This window comes from Heterodontus francisci, chromosome 2 (genome assembly GCF_036365525.1).
Source record: "Heterodontus francisci isolate sHetFra1 chromosome 2, sHetFra1.hap1, whole genome shotgun sequence".
NCBI classification, from domain to species: domain Eukaryota; kingdom Metazoa; phylum Chordata; class Chondrichthyes; order Heterodontiformes; family Heterodontidae; genus Heterodontus; species Heterodontus francisci.
The window spans coordinates 156,252,151-156,269,680 of record NC_090372.1 but is presented as its reverse complement, the minus strand read 5'-3'; the positions used below and the strand labels follow the sequence as shown (position 1 = coordinate 156,269,680).

Sequence of the window (17,530 nt, the reverse complement as noted above, 5' to 3'; positions counted from 1 at the left end):
GTTCACTGCAGAGAAATGTGAAGTGTTACATTTTGGTCAGAAGAACGTGGAGACGCAATATGGAATAAAGGGCACAATTCTAAAGGGGGGGGTGGTGCAGGAGCAGAGGGACCTAGGTGTAAATGAGCACAAGTCATTGAAGGTGGCAGGACAGGTTGAGAGAGCAGTTAATAAAGCATACAGTATCCTCGGCTTTATTAATAGAGGTGTAGAGTACAAGAGCAAGGAAGTTATGTTGAACTTGTATAAGACACTAGTTCGGCCTCAGCTGGAGTATTGCGTCCAGTTCTGGGCGCTGCACTTGAGGAATGACGTGAGGGCATTGGAGAGAGTATAGAAAAGATTCACAAGAATGGTTCCAGAGATGAGGAATTTCAGTTATGAAGATAGATTGGAGAAGTTAGGACTGTATTCCTTGGAGAAGAAAAGGCTGAGAGGTGCTTTGATAGAGGTATTCAAAATCATGAGGCGTCTGGACAGAGTAGAGAGAGAAAAACTGTTCCCACTTGTGAAAGGATCGACAACGAGAGAGCACTGATTTAAAGTATTTAGTAAGAGAAACAAAAGTGACATGAGGAAAAACATTTTCACGCAGCAAGTGGTTAAGGTCTGAAATGCGCTGCCTGAGAATGTGGTGGAGGTAGGTTCAATTGAAGCATTCAAAAGGTAATTAGACAGTTACTTGAAAAGGAAGAATGTGCGGGGTTATGGAGAGAAGGCAGGGGAATGGAATTGAGGGAATTGCTCTTTCAGAGAGCCAGTGTGGACACGATGGGCCGAATGGTCTCCTGCTGCAGTGTAACGATTCTGTGATTGTGAATAAAAAGAAAAGCTAGTATCAGTGATAATTGTGTACAAGAAACTATCGGATTAATTGGTTGTCTTAAATGCCCAACTGGATCGCTGATGCCCTTTTGGGAAGAAAATCTGCTGTCCTTACCTTGAGAGCATTGCAGTGCTGGGGAAAAAGGATGTCCCAGAGGGGTCGAGGACAGAATCAATTTGGCTACAGCTAAGGAACAAAAAAGGTGTATGACATTAATCCTATAACAATATGGTTAATTCTTAACTGCCTTCTGAAGTCCTCTAGCAAGATACTCAGTTACTGTGTTCTGATGAAAGGTCATCAGCCTGAAACATTAACTCTGTTTCTCTCTCCATAGATGCTGTCTGACCTGCTAAGTACTTTTTTTTTTAGCATTTTCTGTTTTTTACTCAGTTGCTACTACCGCCTTCGGGCAACTAGGTACTTTTCCAGCAACAGCCACATCCTGAGAATGTGTCACCTTCCTATTGTTTTAGTGGGGCAACGTAGTACCTAAGTGGATGCCTCCTATGACCACGCTGTTACCTGATTTCTAATGACAAATTGGTTGTTTTATGTTTCAAATGCTCCAACCAAGTAAAATCCTTCTATAAAGTGTTAAACCTTATGAGCTTCTTTGCATCTTTTTTTCTCAAAGTGCATACACTAATGCAAGAAAGGCTATAATTTTTTTAATTCATTCCTGCGATGTGGGCAATGCTGGCTAGGCCAGCATGCATTGCCCATCCCTAATTGCCCTTGAGAAGGTGGTGGTGAGCTGCCTTCTTGAACCGCTGCAGTCCGTATGGGGTAGTTACACCTACAGTACTGTTAGGAAGGGAGTTCCAGGATTGTGACCTATTGACAGTGAAAGAATAGCAATATAGTTCCAAGTCAGGATGGTGTGTGTCTTGGAGGGAACCTGCAGGTGGTGGTGGTCCCGTGCATCTGTTGCCCTTAGAATCATCGTTATACAGCACACAAACAGGCCATTTGGCCCATCGTGTCTGTGCCGGCCATCAAGCACCTATCTATTCTAATCCCATTTTCCAGCACTTGTCCCGTTGCCTTGTATGCTAGGATGTTTCATTGTGCTTCTAGGTGGTAGAAGTTGCGGGTTTGGAAGGTGCTGTCTCGGGAGCCTTGGCGCGTTGCTGAAGTGCAACTGGTAGATGGTACATGTTGCTGTCACTGCGTGTCGGTGGTGGAGTGAGTGAGCGTTTGTGGATGGGGTGCCATTAATGAACAATATTTCTTGAGTGGTATTGATAACTTACTAATGCATTGACTTACTTGAACATACTTCACTAATACTTTTGTGTACTATAAGGAAATATATACAGTAATATAAAGGAAATATTAGTGGGTTTGCTAAATTAACATAGTTCTATTAATGACAGCGTGAATTCTTCCACATATATTTTCGTAGGCTGGCTTAGCACTGTAACAAGTAATATATTCCATCTATATAGTTGTCACCCCTTGAGTAAACTCCTTGTATCTAAGAATTGCAAAATTGCAGAAATAAATGTTATAGTTATGAGAATTTCCACTTTTGTATTAAAACTTGGGATTCTTTATTTTTAAAAACTGAAAAGGATTTCAGTGAACATTTGAGACATCTGGAGATAGCTGAACTTTATGGATGCATTTGGAAGGAAGGCAGGGCCAATGAGAAGTTCCTGGTTTTGACCAGTAAACAAATATTGGAAGCCAGGTAATTTCAAGGAAACCAGCAGGGGGGTTGGACTTCAGAGCAACCCTTTGTATGGCAAGAGAGAATTTATGACTTGGCATGTGACTAGTTTGTGGAAGGTTTTGGTTTCATTTTTGAACTGTTTAAAAGACAGTGGGTTTGGACTAAAGCAGGCAGTTGGAATTTGATTTTGGCCAGCCTGGAGACCAGAAGAAGAAACAGAAAAGTCTTACCTCTCTAAAGAATTCTTGTTCTTGAAAAGCAAAAGCTTGTATGAAGTGGTTCTGTTGCCTCCTGCATTTTTGAAGAAACCCTGAATTTGCAGAAATCTTGCATCTTTAAAAAAGGACTTTTGCATCGAATGTGAGAATTGACTGATGGAAGACCTGTGTGAAGCCTTCGGCTGTTGGAGGTCTTTGAATGCCTGCCCATTACAGACTGTTCATCAACCTTGCCTGGAAAGACTTCAAGTGGCATCCAACTATGTGACTTTGGGGCACCTTGCCAAACCAAAGAACTTCCTAATTTTGTTGTTGATTAAAGAAACCTGGTTGATGTGCTTTATTTTGGGGACAAATAGAGTATCTAATTGGCTGTTTTGGTAAGTGAAAAATTATTGATATGCTGTGACCTGTGGAGAAGTGGGACTGAATTAACAGTGCAGTCCTCCCACCTTGGTCGTAACAATAGCAAATGAATAAGTAAGTATTTTCGTTCATTGATTACTGTGATTTGCATAATAAAAACAGAAAGTGCTGGAAATACTCAGCAGATCTGGCAGCATCTGTGGAGAGAGAAGCAGAGTTAACGTTTCAGGTCTGTGATCTTTCATCAGAACCCCAGTTGGTGCAGCGCAGCTCTGCCAGACTATTTTTGATCTAGAACATTTGTTAGGTGTAGTATTAGGGTTTGAAAGGGTTAATGTTTGAGACACTGAGGAATACCTTCCACCATGATGATGTAAGAGATCACATGTGAGAGAGAATGGAGGGAGAAGCAGCATGGCTTCAGAGGAGTCATACAGCCTTATGTAAAGCTGTATATAGTTAAAATGTAATAAATGAGTTAATGTTAAAATTACTGAAGACTCTGTAATCTCTCCTAGCTAGACTAACCAAATATACAAATGGTGACAGACTAATCAAGCATTCAATATGGCGAACAGCGGTGCTTCTTAGCATACAACACCCATAAGAATGTGAAGAAATACATGGAAGAAAGCTGACCTGGAAAAAAGGCGCCAGAACTGCCGAACTCGAGAATAGGCTGTGAAAAAGCTCCAGAGCTGTTCCGTAGATGATGCAGGCACAGAGAGTCAGTGAACTGGCTTGTAACGGTATTCAGGCTGCACCACAGAGGCAGGCTTCGAGTTGTAGAATCAAGCAATGGTCTGGGATCTGGTGAGCAACCTTTAAAGAGGGTAGAAATTTGTTCCTAATGGCACTAGGCAGGCAGCACCAGGAAAATCAATAGTTGTTAGCAAGGATGGATCCGAGGTTAGCGCCATTACACGTGGCGACCGTGAGGAAGGAAAAAAAAAGGCTGCAAATACTCAATACTCTAAGTGAATGGAGTAAAAGAGTATAGAAAGAAATGCAGCAGAACTGTGTTGAAAGAAAGAAAGAAATACAGCATCTAGCAGCGAGATTTCGCAGGGAGAAATGGTGACCATAGCTGGAGTCAGCGTGAGGCTGAAAAGCGAGGGATCTTCCGATACTGGAGGGAAAATTTTTAAAAGAAAGTAAACTACATAGAAAGCCATGGATCTTGTATTTATGATACCAGAGAGATTTGGACACATGGAAGGACCAAAACAAACTCAAAATTGGTCACTCTGGCAAAAAAGATTTTTGAGATACAGAATTGCTTCCAAATTAGACAGCCAGTCTGATGCAGAGCAAGTTCACACATTGCTGTATTCCATCGGATCAACTGTAGACAATTGCAAGACAAGGCATTAATGAAACATCAGACAAATTTGATGAAGTTTGAAAAGCCTTTGATAGCTATTTCAACCTGAGGACCAATAAGATTCTGCAAAGGTCAAGATTTAACAGAAGGATCCAGAAACCAGGTGAAACAGTTGCTGCTTTTATTAATGACTTTTACAGACTAGCTGAAAGATGCAAATATGGAGACCTAAAAGCAGAATTAATAAGTGACTGCATTTTAGTAGGTATTGCAGATGAATCCCTATAATATTTATTGTAGTCTAAGGAAGGCCTCACCCTAGACAAAGCAATACAGCTGATGAAACGAGCAGAGATCTGGGAGAAGAACCGAGCAATTCTGAGAGGTGAAGGAAAACTTTGGTTCAAGAAACTTCCAGCGACCATTACGTTCCTCAAGCACAGCACTGTAAAAGAAGCACCAGAAAAGAAGGTACACTGGGGGGTTGGGGGGGGGGGGGGAAATGCAAGATGCCATGAAACCCTGCCAGTGCTGTGGCACCAAAAAGACCCAAAGGTGCAAACAGTAACCTGCAAACAAAGCAGATTGCTTCCGCTGTAAGAAAGTTGGCCATTTGGGAAGATGTGTTAAAGTAAGATCTCTACTCCCACAGGTTCAAAATAAAATATCTCCAAGCATAGAGTTGTTAATGTAGTTGAACAATTTCCATCAGGAGAGAAATCAGAAAACTTGCTTGGTGAGATCAGTGACCCTAATCAGGCATTTTGGTCTGCAGATATATATGTCAATCGACATATCATCAATTTTAAACTAGACACTGGAGAAAGTGTAACGGTTTTATCAGACAATGAAGCGTGGTTAACAACGCATTATCTGCAACCAACAGAAATTCAGTTACATGGCCCAGGAGCTATTGAGCTGAAAGTCAAGGAAAAGCTACAGGCAAAATTCCAAGGGAAAGCAGATATTGGAAACCCTGTGGCTGGAATTTTACGCCACCTCAGCGAGCCGGATGGTGGCGGCGGGGGTGGGTGACGTAAAATTGAGCGGGAGGCTGTGCGAGGCCTTCCCGGCCCGCTCCCGCCTCTGCCCTATTTTATGTGGGCCGCGGGGTGGGGGGGTGGAGAAAGAAACGGGTCGCCCACCCCAGGCCAATCTAGGCCCTTAAATAGCCACTTAACAGCCACTTTAGGGTCTTTGTCTGCCTCCACTGGTATTTTACCCGTGGCAAGCGGGCGTCTGGTAGATGTGAAGGGCTGCCCAGTGATACCTGGCGGCCTTTCAGCACACCGGAGGGGGGGGGGGGGGGCGCCTGACAGTAGGGCACAGGGTGCCTGATTGAGGGCCGCCCCCGCTTCCCCAACCACTTCCAGGACCCGAGACGCCTCCCCCACTTCTCCCCAAATGACCACCCTAGCCTGGCTAGGTCACGAGCGATTCCCACAGCGAGGCAAACCCCAATTTATCTTCAGTCCCAGCTGCATGTCCTGCACTCCCGGTGGTGCTGCTGAGACTGCGAGCTGCCGGCCCGATGATTGGTCAGCAGCTCAATGAGGCGGGGCTTCCTCCCTCAAGCAGCTGGCAGTCCCGCCTCAAAACAATTAAAGCCCGGTGACCCATAAAATGCGGGACAGATACCCAGGCCGGGCGAAAGCGGATTTGCCACCGACTTTTACGTTGGTGCCCAGCTCCCGTCCGCCTGACATAAAATCCAGCCTAGTATGTTTGACGGAATCAGGAATTTTCTCTTTTAAGTAGAGGAGCTTGTATTGACCTTCATCTTATCAGGAAAGTGGAAGCAGTTAAGCAACAAGAATCCAGGAGTCACTTCCAAAAAGACTTGGCAAAATTATTTACTGGTCTAGGAAGGCTGAAGATCGAATACAACATTACGTTGAGAAAAGACGTTAAACCTGTATGTCTTTTCATGCCAGGAAGCTACCACACCTACGAATGAAGCAAGTCCAACATCAGTTGGGAGGGATGACCAGGATGGGAGTCATTTCTTCTGTCACTGAACCTACAGAGTGGTGTTTGGGAATGGTTACAGTTCCTAGACCTGACGGTACTCTTTGTATTTGTGTAGACTTAAATCAACTTAAAAAGGCTGTGGCAAGAGAAATTCATCCAATGGCCTCAATAGACGAAAGCTTGGCGAAGTTATTCAAAAGTACCATGTTCACAAAGCTTGATGCGAATAGTGGCTTTTGGCAAGTTCCGTTGGATATGAAGTCAAGGTTATTGACAACCTTCATTTCTCTGTTTGGAAGATTTTGTTTTAATCGTTTACCATTTGGAATAACATCAGCACCGGAAATATTCCAAAGAACTATGTTGAACATTCGACAGGGCCTTAAGGAGTAATATACCATATGGACGTTGTCTTAGTCCATGGGAAATCTGTCGAAGAACATGACCTGAAGGTTAGAGCAGTTTTGAATTGTCTGCAAGAAGGAGGCCTGACACATAATGAAAAGTGTGAATTCTCGAAAATGACCATTCGTTTCTTGGGACAGATTGTCGGTAGCAACGGCAAATGGCAGACCCGTAAAAGACGAGAGCCATGAGTGAATTGCCACTTCCTACTTCTGTCCAAGATCTTCAACAATTCCTTGGAATGGTTAATCAGTTGGCAAAATCTTTACCCAATCTGGCGCAAGTTATTGAATCCTTAAGACATCTATTAAGGAAAGCGCAAGCATGGTGTTGGAATGCACATCAGGAGCAGGCATTTCAAAGGATCAGGGAAATGCTGATTTCGCCAGATATCTTAGTGCATTATAACCCCTCACTGCCGCCCACAGTTGCAGCAGATGCCTTGTCTGCACTGTTAGGAGTAGTCCTTTTTCAAGAACAGCCAGATGGAAGTCGAAGATCAGTTTATTGTGTGTCACGAGCATTGGCTGACACTGAGACGAGATACGCCGCCATAAAGCAGCTCTTGCAGTCACGTGGGCTGGTGAGAAGTTCTCAGATTATATTATCAGCTTAAAAGTTGTCATAGAGACCAACCCCTAGTTTCCTGACTTGATGAAAAGCAACTCTCTAGGATACCACCAAGAATCCAGAGATTCCGGTTGAGGCGAATGAGATTCATGTACGAAACGGTATACGTACAGGCAAGCAATAAATGACAGCAGATGCATTGTCCAGAGCTACTGTTGACCAGCCTACACAACAGGTTATAACTCTATGAATGAGATTGTGTAAGGGTTTGAAAGAGTTAATGTTTGAGACAGTGTGAGGAATACCTCCCACCATGATGATGTAAGAGATTACATGTGAGAGACTGAAAGGAGAAGCAACATGGCTTCAGAGGAGTCTCACAGACTTATGTAAAGCTGTATATAGTTAAAATGTGATAAATGAGTTAATGTTAAAATTACAGAAGACTCTGTAATCTCTCCTAGCTAGATGAACCAAATATAAAAATGGTGGTAGAGCTGAATTTTTACTATGCCTTTAACAGCAGTAAAATATTTTATAAAATATATAAACAATTTATTTGATGCTCTATCTCATTTTAGTTGACATTTTGTTGACCACTATGAATGTTTCTCATGGAATTAATATAAGACACCATGGGAATATGTTGTTGCATTATTTAGTCTGGATTTAAGTGCTTATTCAGTTAAAATTATAACTTTGAATGTCAAGTTTATGGATGAACTTTTTTAAAATATGCAGTTGGGAAGCACATTATTTCCAGTTGGACAAAACAGTCAACTACAAAGAACTGCTTTGTTAAATTGTCCAGGAATAAGGTCTGAGCTCTTAACTAATGTCTAATTAGTGTTCTGTTTATATAATCTAAAATTGAGGCAAATATTTACTTTACTTAAAAAATTATTATAAATACATTATATAATACAATTCCAGAACTCTGAAAGTGTCCAAATGTTCAGTAAACAAAAGTGCCATTTCAGAAGCAGTGCCTAGTTATAATCATAGGTCTTGAGAAAGGTTGGGCCTCTTTGTTAGAGGGTAAAGCTCACTGTTTTAACATCTGATCTTCCATTCTGTTTTCAGGACTTGCCCGAGCCAAGTCAGTGCCCAGCCACACATATTCCAATGAGGTAGTTACCTTATGGTACAGGCCTCCAGATGTCCTCCTGGGCTCCACAGAGTACTCCACCTGCCTTGACATGTGGTAGGTACATTTGCCTGCACATTTATGAGTTGTTTAACTGTTTTGTTTTACTTGTTGTCCTGGCAAGTTAGCATTAAAGTTGGAATTAAGTCAATGTGTAGAGGTGAGGTTCCACATAAAGTGAATTATGGGGCTAATGCTGTATTCATCTGAGTAGATTTTGCATTTATTGCAACCACATTACAGGCAGGTCAGAGAAAAGGAGAACATTCTGTTATTCCGTATTATTAGTCGTCACTTAGGAGATTATGTTTAAATTACTCCAAGGTTTGTCCAGTCAAACTCCAAGACCCGATTTAAAATTAGCGGCTGAAATACATTTAAGTTATAACACATTACCAAAAGTGTTATCGTCAAACTTATAGATGCTTGTAATATATTTACATTTTTCAGGCATTAATCTGTTTAAAGAATGGCATTCTAATATTCTGTGCAATTATGACTAAAGTAAGTTTAAAAAAAAAAAATTATTGTATATGTAAACTTGTTAAAGATGTCCTTCGAACGTGTATATTGCAAGTCTAGGAGGCGATTTGTGAGTGACTTCCTGATTATATGATGGATGGTGTGAAAGAATGTTCAAGGCTGGGGCATTGGTACATTGCACCAGCTGTTAAATCTGCAATTAGTGACTGCTGGGAAATGGATCCGCGGAATATAGCTAGAGGATATTTTTATACTTCATTGAGTCCTTCAGAGAATTCAGAAAGTAACTAATGACTAATGTTCCCAGCTAATAAGTATTGACCAATCAATAAGAATGTCATATTTGGAGAAGACCAGTTTTGAAGCAAAAGTGGGTGAACAACTACAAAAGTATAGAAACATCATCAATTTCTCCCTTGTTGCTGCCCATTATTTCTTTGCTTCCTTTGTGAAGCTGTCTAATAAAATGCTATCAAAATTAAGGGCTGTTAAGTGCTCTTTCCATCTGCTGCACTTTTTCCCAAGTGGGTGGAAGCGTGCATACAGGTGAAATGCCAAGTTCAAATGCCGAGATTTGTATCTGTGCACATTATTGAGATTTTCCCAGCTGGTGTACTTTTAGTTTAGTTTAGTTTAGAGATACAGCACTGAAACAGGCCCTTCGGCCCACCGAGTCTGTGCCGACCATCAACCACCCATTTATACTAATCCTACACTAATTCCATATTCCTACCACATCCCCACCTGTCCCCTATATTTCCCTACCACCTACCTATACTAGGGGCAATTTATAATGGCCAATTTACCTATCAACCTGCAAGTCTTTGGCATGTGGGAGGAAACCGGAGCACCCGGAGGAAACCCACGCAGACACAGGGAGAGCTTGCAAACTCCACACATGCAGTACCCAGAATTGAACCCGGGTCGCTGGAGCTGTGAGGCTGCGGTGCTAACCACTGCGCCACTGTGCCGCCCATTGCGCCACTGCAGGATAAGATTAATGTTTAAGTATTGGACACGTGGCCTGGAGGCTGCTTGCTTGCCATTTTCAGTATGATTGGTGTTATGGTATTTTTTTTTTAAAAAAGTGATTCCTGACAACGCAGCCCAGCGTTGACAACGTCAGAGCGCTCCCAGCTTTGCACATGTGCAGAACGGACTCTTGCTGTCAGTATGGTGCTGCACAAGCGCAGCCTATGTCAGCACTCTGCTTGCCAAGACTAATCCGCACATGCGTGCGAAACCACCATCCTATACTGCAACATCTGCTCGCCACTTGCTCCCCGCCTCCCACTTCTCCCCGCTTGGCTGTTTGCTCCCCGCTTCACACCACGACCTGTGGGCCATTCACTCCCCACCTGTCAACTTCTCCCCCCCTTGGCCGCTGGCTCCCCGCCTGGCAACCTCTCCCCCCTCAGCCACTCACTCCCTGCCGGCTTCACTCCCCCACTTACCTTTGGCCACTCGCTCCCCGCCTGGCGACTTCTCACCCCCCGCTCTGCTTCTGCTCCCCGCTCCCTACCGTGATCGCCATCTCTCTTCCCCGCACGGAGGAAGCAGGGGAGAGAGAGAGTGACAGGATAGGCAGGGGAGGGAGTGGCGAGGCAAGTGGGGGAGAAGCGGCGAGGCGGGGAGCGAGCAGTGAGCAGACGGGTGCGGGAGGCAGCAGCAAAGCGAAGCGCAGGAGTGGGGTACTGTAGGGGGTGGGATGGGATGGAGCCGGCGTTCACAGCCACTGGGGATTTGAGTTTCATTTGTATTAGTGATAAATTGAGCAGCACCATCTTTACTACAGGCAGCTGCCAAAAGCATCGCAGACAGTGACGTTCCAGTGCATGAGGTTGCACTTGCGCATGCACAAGTTATGCGCCATCTAGTGGTCGTGTTGTGAACAAACACAGCCATTTTTTTTTCCTTCTGTCAGTTTTATTTTGTATAATATCATCACTCGCTTGCCAGACTGCTGCTGTACAGCAAATCCAGATGTCTTCATTCTATTATGGCGATGGGGGTCCCTGCAATGGGCTGGAAGAAGTGGGGGGTGGGGGAGACCCTCAAACTGACACCCGAAACTATTTGATGGTGGCAGGCAATTAACTGCCTGCCATCATGAATGCTGTCCCTTTAAGGGACGAGTGCCCGCCTCCAGAACTGCCAGCCAATTGGAGGCCACTGGGAGCAGCGGCGACTGCCAGTACTGCAGGAGGCTCTGCGGCATTGAGGACATCAGGGACCCCCGGAAAGGTGAGTGGGGTCGAGATCACCGGGATCATTCAGGCAGGCCTTGGAATTTGGTGAGGGTGGGGAGGGGGGCGGTGCCTTCACAGGGAGTTGCCGATTGCCGCCATAGGGCCCTGGATTGCCCCCATAGGAGGGACCCCCCTGACCTTGTGAGGAGGCCATCAGGCTTTACCTGGAGGTGTCTCCCCATGGCGGCAGGCCCTTCGCCTTCCAGAAAATTGAGGTGGAGGTGGGAAGAAGACCATAAGTGGTAGTTGGACACTTAAGGGCCTCAGTTGGTCTGGGGCGCTCTTAGCCATTTTGTTTGCTCCCCACCTCCAAGGGCGGAACAAAATTCTACCCAGAATCTCACTTTTATTTTTCATGTTTTTAAAATTATGTAAGTTGGTGATGAATGCACAGAAGATCCATCAAGCAGTTTGCATCTGTGCACGATCTTTACAGATGTTTGGTGATTTGAAAATTCCCGTGCTGACTGGTTACCGCATCACTGTGGCTTGTGCTGTTATGAACTCATTTCCTCTTATGAGTTCATGCACCAACCTCCTCTGCCTGCTGTAAAATAGAATGTGAGTAAACTATCAAGAGACATTAAAAACAGATTTTAAAAGTTTTTATAGTCATATAAAAAGGAAGAGATTAATGAAATTAAACATGGATCTCTTACAGGCAGATAAAGGAGAAATTTATAATGGAGGATAAGGAAATGGCAGAGGCATTGAACGAATACTTTGGGCTGGATTTTATCCTGCCCTTGGAGACATGGTGGGTGGTGGGGAGGGGGGCACACAAAATGGTGTGGGGTGGCATTGGGCAGTGTGCCTGATGTTCTGCCTCCCCCTTGCCATTTTGTCTGCAGCGGGCACTATGGCGGACGGGAAATCCGCTGCGTGATCAATTAAGCCACTTAACGGTCAGCCACCTCCGCTGGCATTTAGCCAGCATCGGAGGGGGCCGCCACTGCGTGGAGACACCACCTGGTGAAACCTGGTGGCATCCTAGTGAGCTCGGGTGGGGGCGTCCCTTGTCTGGGGCCAATCCATGGCCCATGGAGTCCCTCCCCCCCGCCCCCCCGGACAATGATAGCCGTGGCAAGGCAACCCCCTGTCTTCACCAACCACTTCCCAACGCCCTTGCCAGGACCTGCCTGACTGGATCTGGAAACCCCGACCCCACTTAACTGGGTCCTGGGGTCGTCTTCATCGGCACTGCTCCAGGCGTCCTGCAGTACTGGCAGTGGCCACCACTCGCAGTGACGCTTCTGGTACTGCTGAGCTGCCGGGCTTCCAATTAGCCAGCAGCTCTCGGAGGCAGGATCTTTTCCCATAAAGGGACGGCATCCCCAAAGGGCAATAAATTGCCTGTCCACCATTGAATTCGGCCGGGGTGGGGTTGTGCCCCCCCCTCCCTCCCCCGCCACCTTCCAGCCTGTTGCTGGGACCCCCATGGTCACTATAAAATCCTGCCCTTTGTATCTGTTTTCATGGTAGAAGTCACCAGAAACATTCTGCAAATACTGGGAATCAAGGATCCAGTGGAACTGAGGAGCTCAGGGATATTATTATTAGTAAATAAACTGTACTGGAGAAATTAATAGGACACAAAAACAACAAACCTCCTGGACCTGATACTTACATCCTAGAATTTTAAAAGCGGAAGCTACACAAATAGTGGATGCATTGGTCTTTATCTTCCAGAACTCCCTAGATTCTAGAATAATTCCCATGGATTGGAAGATAGCAAATGTAACCTCACTATCAAGAAAGGGGAGAGAGGGAAGATGAGGAGCTATAGGCCAGTTAGCCTGACATTAATAGTATGGAAAATGCTAGATGCTATTATTAGGAGTGTGGTAAGAGAACTTAGAGAATCACAGAGTCAACATGGATTTATGAAAGGGAAATTATGTTGGACAAATCTTCTAGAGTATTTGAGGTTGTAACTGGCAGGGTAGATAAGGGGGAACCAGTGGATGTAGTGTATTTGGATTTACAAAAAAACATTCAATAAGGTGCCACAAGAGGTTGTTACACAAAATTAGGGCTTATGGGGAGGGGGTGGGGGGGGGGGGGTTCATATATTAACATGGATTGAACATTTGTTCATCGTCAGAAATCAGTAGGAATAAACGGGTCATTTTCGGGTTGGCAGTCTGTAACTAATGGGAGACCAGAAGGATCAGTGCTTAGAGCTCAGTTACTTACACTCGGTCCCCTCATCTAAGTCACTGATTATAGGTTGTAACGAATCCAAGTTTGCTGATGATACAAAGTTAGGTGGAAAAGTAAGCTGTCTGTGGGGTACAAAGAGGCTGCAAAGGGATATAGAGGGGTTAAGTGAGTGGGCAAGAACATGGCAGTTGGAATATAGTGAGGGGATGTGTGAAGTTATCCACTTTGGAAGGACAAATAGAGAAGCAGAACATTTTTAAATGGTGAGAATGGGAAATGTTGGTATTTTGAGGGCCCAGGGTGTCTTTGCCCTATCTCTGTAATCTCCTTCAGTCCCACAATCCTCCAAGATATCTCGGCTGCTCTAATGCTGGCCTCTTGTGCATCCCTAACTTTAATCGCCCCACCATTGGTGGCTGCGCCTTCAGTTGCCTAGGCCTCAAGCTCTGGAATACCCTCCCTACATCTCACTTTTCCACCTAGCTTTCCTCCTTTAAGACACTCCTCAAAACCTACCTCTTTGACCAAACTTTTGGTCATTTCACCTAATATCTCCTTTTGTGGCTCCATGTCATACTTTATTTTCTACTGCCACTGTGAAGAGCCATGGGGCGTTTCATTACATTAAAGACCCTATTTAACTATAAGTTGTTGTTGTTAAAAGTTAACATGCAGGTACAGCAAACAATTAGGAAAGCAGATGGTATTTTAGCCTTTATTACAAAGGGATTGAAGTATAAGATTGAAAATATTTTACTGCATTTGTATAAGGATTTGGTGAGACCACACCTGAAGTATTATGTACAGTTTGGTCTCCTTACCTCAGGAAAGATATAGCCTTGGAGGGAGGCAACAAAGGTTCATTCGACTGAGTTGTGGTTTGAGGGGATTGTCCGACAAGGAGAGATTGAGCAGACTGGACCTATATTTCTTGGAATTTAAAAGAATAAAAGGTGATCTCATTGAAATACTTAAAATTGTTAAGGGGCTTGACAGGGTAGATGCTGAGAGGATATTTACCCTGGCTGAACATAAATACGAACATATGAATTAGGAGCAGAAGTAGGCCACTCAGCTGCTTGAGCCTGCTCTGTCATTCAATAAGATCATGGCTGATCTGATTGTAACCTCAACACCACATTCCCGCCTACTCCCAAAAACCTTTCACCCCCTTGCTTATCAAGAATCTATCTACCTGTGCCTTAAAAGTGTTCAAAAATTCTGCTCCACCGCCTTTTGAGGTAGAGAGTTCCAAAGACTCAGGATCCTCAGAAAGAATTGCTCCTTGTCTTTGTCTTAAATGGGCGACCCCTTATTTTTAAACAGTGACCCCTAGTTCTAGATTCTCCCACAAGAGGAAACATCCTTTCCTCATCCACCCTGTCAAGACTCTTCAGAATCTTATATGTTTCAATCAAGTCGCCTCTTGCTCTTCTAAATTCCAGCGGATACAAGCCTAGCCTGTCCAACCTTTCCTCATAAGACAACCTGCCCGTTCCAGGTATTAGTCTAGTAAACCTTCTCTGAACTGCTTCCAATGCAGTTACATCCTCCTTTAAATGAGGAGACCAATACTGTACACAGTACTCCAGATGTGGTCTCACCAATGCACTGTATAGCTGAAGCATAACCTCCCTACTTTTGCATTCAATTCCCTTGCAATAAATGATAACGTTCTTTCCTAGCTTTCCTAGTTAATTGCTGTACCTGCAAACTAACCTTTTGTGATTCATGCAGTAGGACGCCCAGATTCGTCTGCATTTCAGAGCTCTGCAATCTCTCACTATTTAGATAATATGCTTTTTGATTCTTCCTGCCAAAGTGGACAATTTCACCTTTTCCCACATTGTACTCCATTTGCCAAATCTTTGCCCACTCACTTAACCCATCTATATCCTTTTGTAGCCTCCTTATGTCCTCTTCACTTCTTAGTTTCCTACCTACCTTTGTGTCGTCAGCAAATTTAGCAACCATACCTTCGGTCCCTTCATCCAAATCATTTATCTAAATTATAAGAAGTTAAGGCCCCAGCACTGATCCCTGTGACCCACCACTCATTACACCTTGCCAACCAGAAAATGACCCATTTATACCTACTCTCTGTTTCCTGTTAGCTAGTCAATCATTCTATCCATGCCAATTTATTATCCCCTACACCATGACCTTTTATTTTCCGCAATAGCCTTTGATGTGGCACCTTATCAAATACCTTCTGAAAATCTAAGTATAGTACATCCATTGGTTCCCCTTTATCCACAGCACATGTAACTTCTTCAAAGGCTGGGGAGTCTAGAACTGTGGGCCACAGTCTCAGAATAAGGGGTTGGCCTTTTAGGATTGAGATGACGAGAAATGTCTTCACTCGAAAGGTTGTGGCTGTTTGGAATTCTGTACCCTAGAGGGTACAGAAATTTCTCTGCAGCACCTGTGGAAGAGCCTGTCACTCCAGAATTGGCCTTTATAGCCACTCCAGGCGCTGCTTCACAAACCCCTGACCACCTCCAGGCGTGTATCCATTGTCTCTCGAGATAAGGAGGCCCAAAAGAAAGAAAGAAACCCTAGAGGAATGTGGATGCTCAGTCGTTGAATATGTTGAAGTCAGGGATCGATAGATTTTTGGATATTAAGTGAATTGTGGGGATGGTGCAAGAAGGTGGAGTTGAGACTGTGATCAGCCATGATCGTATTCAGTGACAGAACAGGCTGTAAGGGCCAAATGGCCTACTTCTGCTCCTATTTCTTATGTGTGTTTTGTTTCATAAAACACTGGGCAAACACCATGTTCTCTTGACTGATTAAAGCAAAGGTAGCTGCTGCCTTAAATCCTTGTGTAAGTTGGTGTTAAATGAATATATCTTCATACTCAAAACTGTACAGATGGTGCTAATATTCTCTTCACTTGCATACATCCATTTATTAGTTTTGGTTGAGGAGAGCACAGTAAGCATTAATTACATATTAAAACTGTAGCAATTCAGTCCTTTTCACAGTGAGTCCTTGAATAACACACAATTCAGCTATTTAAAAGTATATACTTTAGGTTGTTAGTTATTATCAGCAGTTGATGCCACAATAAAATAGTTGCCAGAGTTCTTACTAAACGAATCAGTGAAAGATTATTCATACAGTGCAGTATTACCATAGACAAGAAAATTTTATTTGTTGATGTGTATGTTTGAATTTGGAAATGTGCCAGAATTATTCTGCCATAGCTTGAGTTTAAGCAGCTGGTTGATGAGACTTAACACACAGCATGTGATCCAGCTTTGTTGGGCAGAATCAAAAATGTTGGAGATCCATTTACCAATGGTGACATTGAGGCTCAAATAGAAAATTAGTTAATGTGCTTTGTGTCGTTCCAACAACAAGACTACTTGATACGGCCTCCAAAAATATTCACAACTCCACTGGGATTTTTTTTGGAAAAACTACCACAAGTTATTGTGCAGCTTTTATTGTTTGATACTCAAATTTTAAAAATTGGCATTGTCAGATTGTATGAAGACACGAAGTAAGTTACTGAATAATGTCATGTTTGAGGATCTTATAACCATCTTTTAACCAGCTAAAGTGTTTTTTTTCTGTAAAGTGTGCCTGTTTGCTTTGTAACAGGGCAATGAGTTAATTTATTATGGATTGACCTGCACCGTTTCTGTCAGATATTGTTGTATACAATGCTTTGTCCAGAAGCAGGAACAGAAATGATACTTTATCTTTAGATTGTTATGCTAATTGTTGTCAGAATAGTAATTTGAATTTCACATATACAACCAGTGTGGACACGATGGGCCGAATGGCCTCCTTCTGCACTCTAATGATTCTGTGAACCTAGAAAACTAGCAAAATTTGACACAGTCCCAAAAAAGCTGACTGTTCAAAAAAACTCCACAAAAACAGGCCTAATGGCACATGCAGTTACACAAAGTATATTGGAACGTGAAATTATTATCTTCAGTTGCAAGATAAATGTAAACACTTTTCTAACCGGGGGAAAAATTAGTATGTATTCAAGATTGCTTTCCAGCCCAGTATGTTTCCATTCCAACAAGAAATAAAAGCATGACCTGATTTAATTCTGGAAATTGAAATGGGCCAGATAACTGAGAGTAGGAGAGCAATTGGGAAATAGT

At 43.6% G+C, this 17,530-nt stretch overlaps 1 protein-coding gene across 7 annotated transcripts in view; it reads left to right on the top strand.

The window, feature by feature from the left end:
- The window catches only part of cdk14 (cyclin dependent kinase 14), a 779,114-nt gene that overhangs the window by 370,552 nt on the left and 391,032 nt on the right, over nucleotides 1-17,530 (top strand). For all 7 annotated transcript variants that reach the window (XR_010969007.1, XM_068012619.1, XM_068012572.1 and 4 more), the window contains one exon: nucleotides 8,442-8,562. Coding sequence is in view for 6 of the 7 variants with exons in the window: in XM_068012619.1 (XP_067868720.1) it covers nucleotides 8,442-8,562 (121 nt within the window). In the remaining variant the exon portion in view is untranslated. The remainder of the gene's footprint in view (nucleotides 1-8,441; nucleotides 8,563-17,530) is intronic.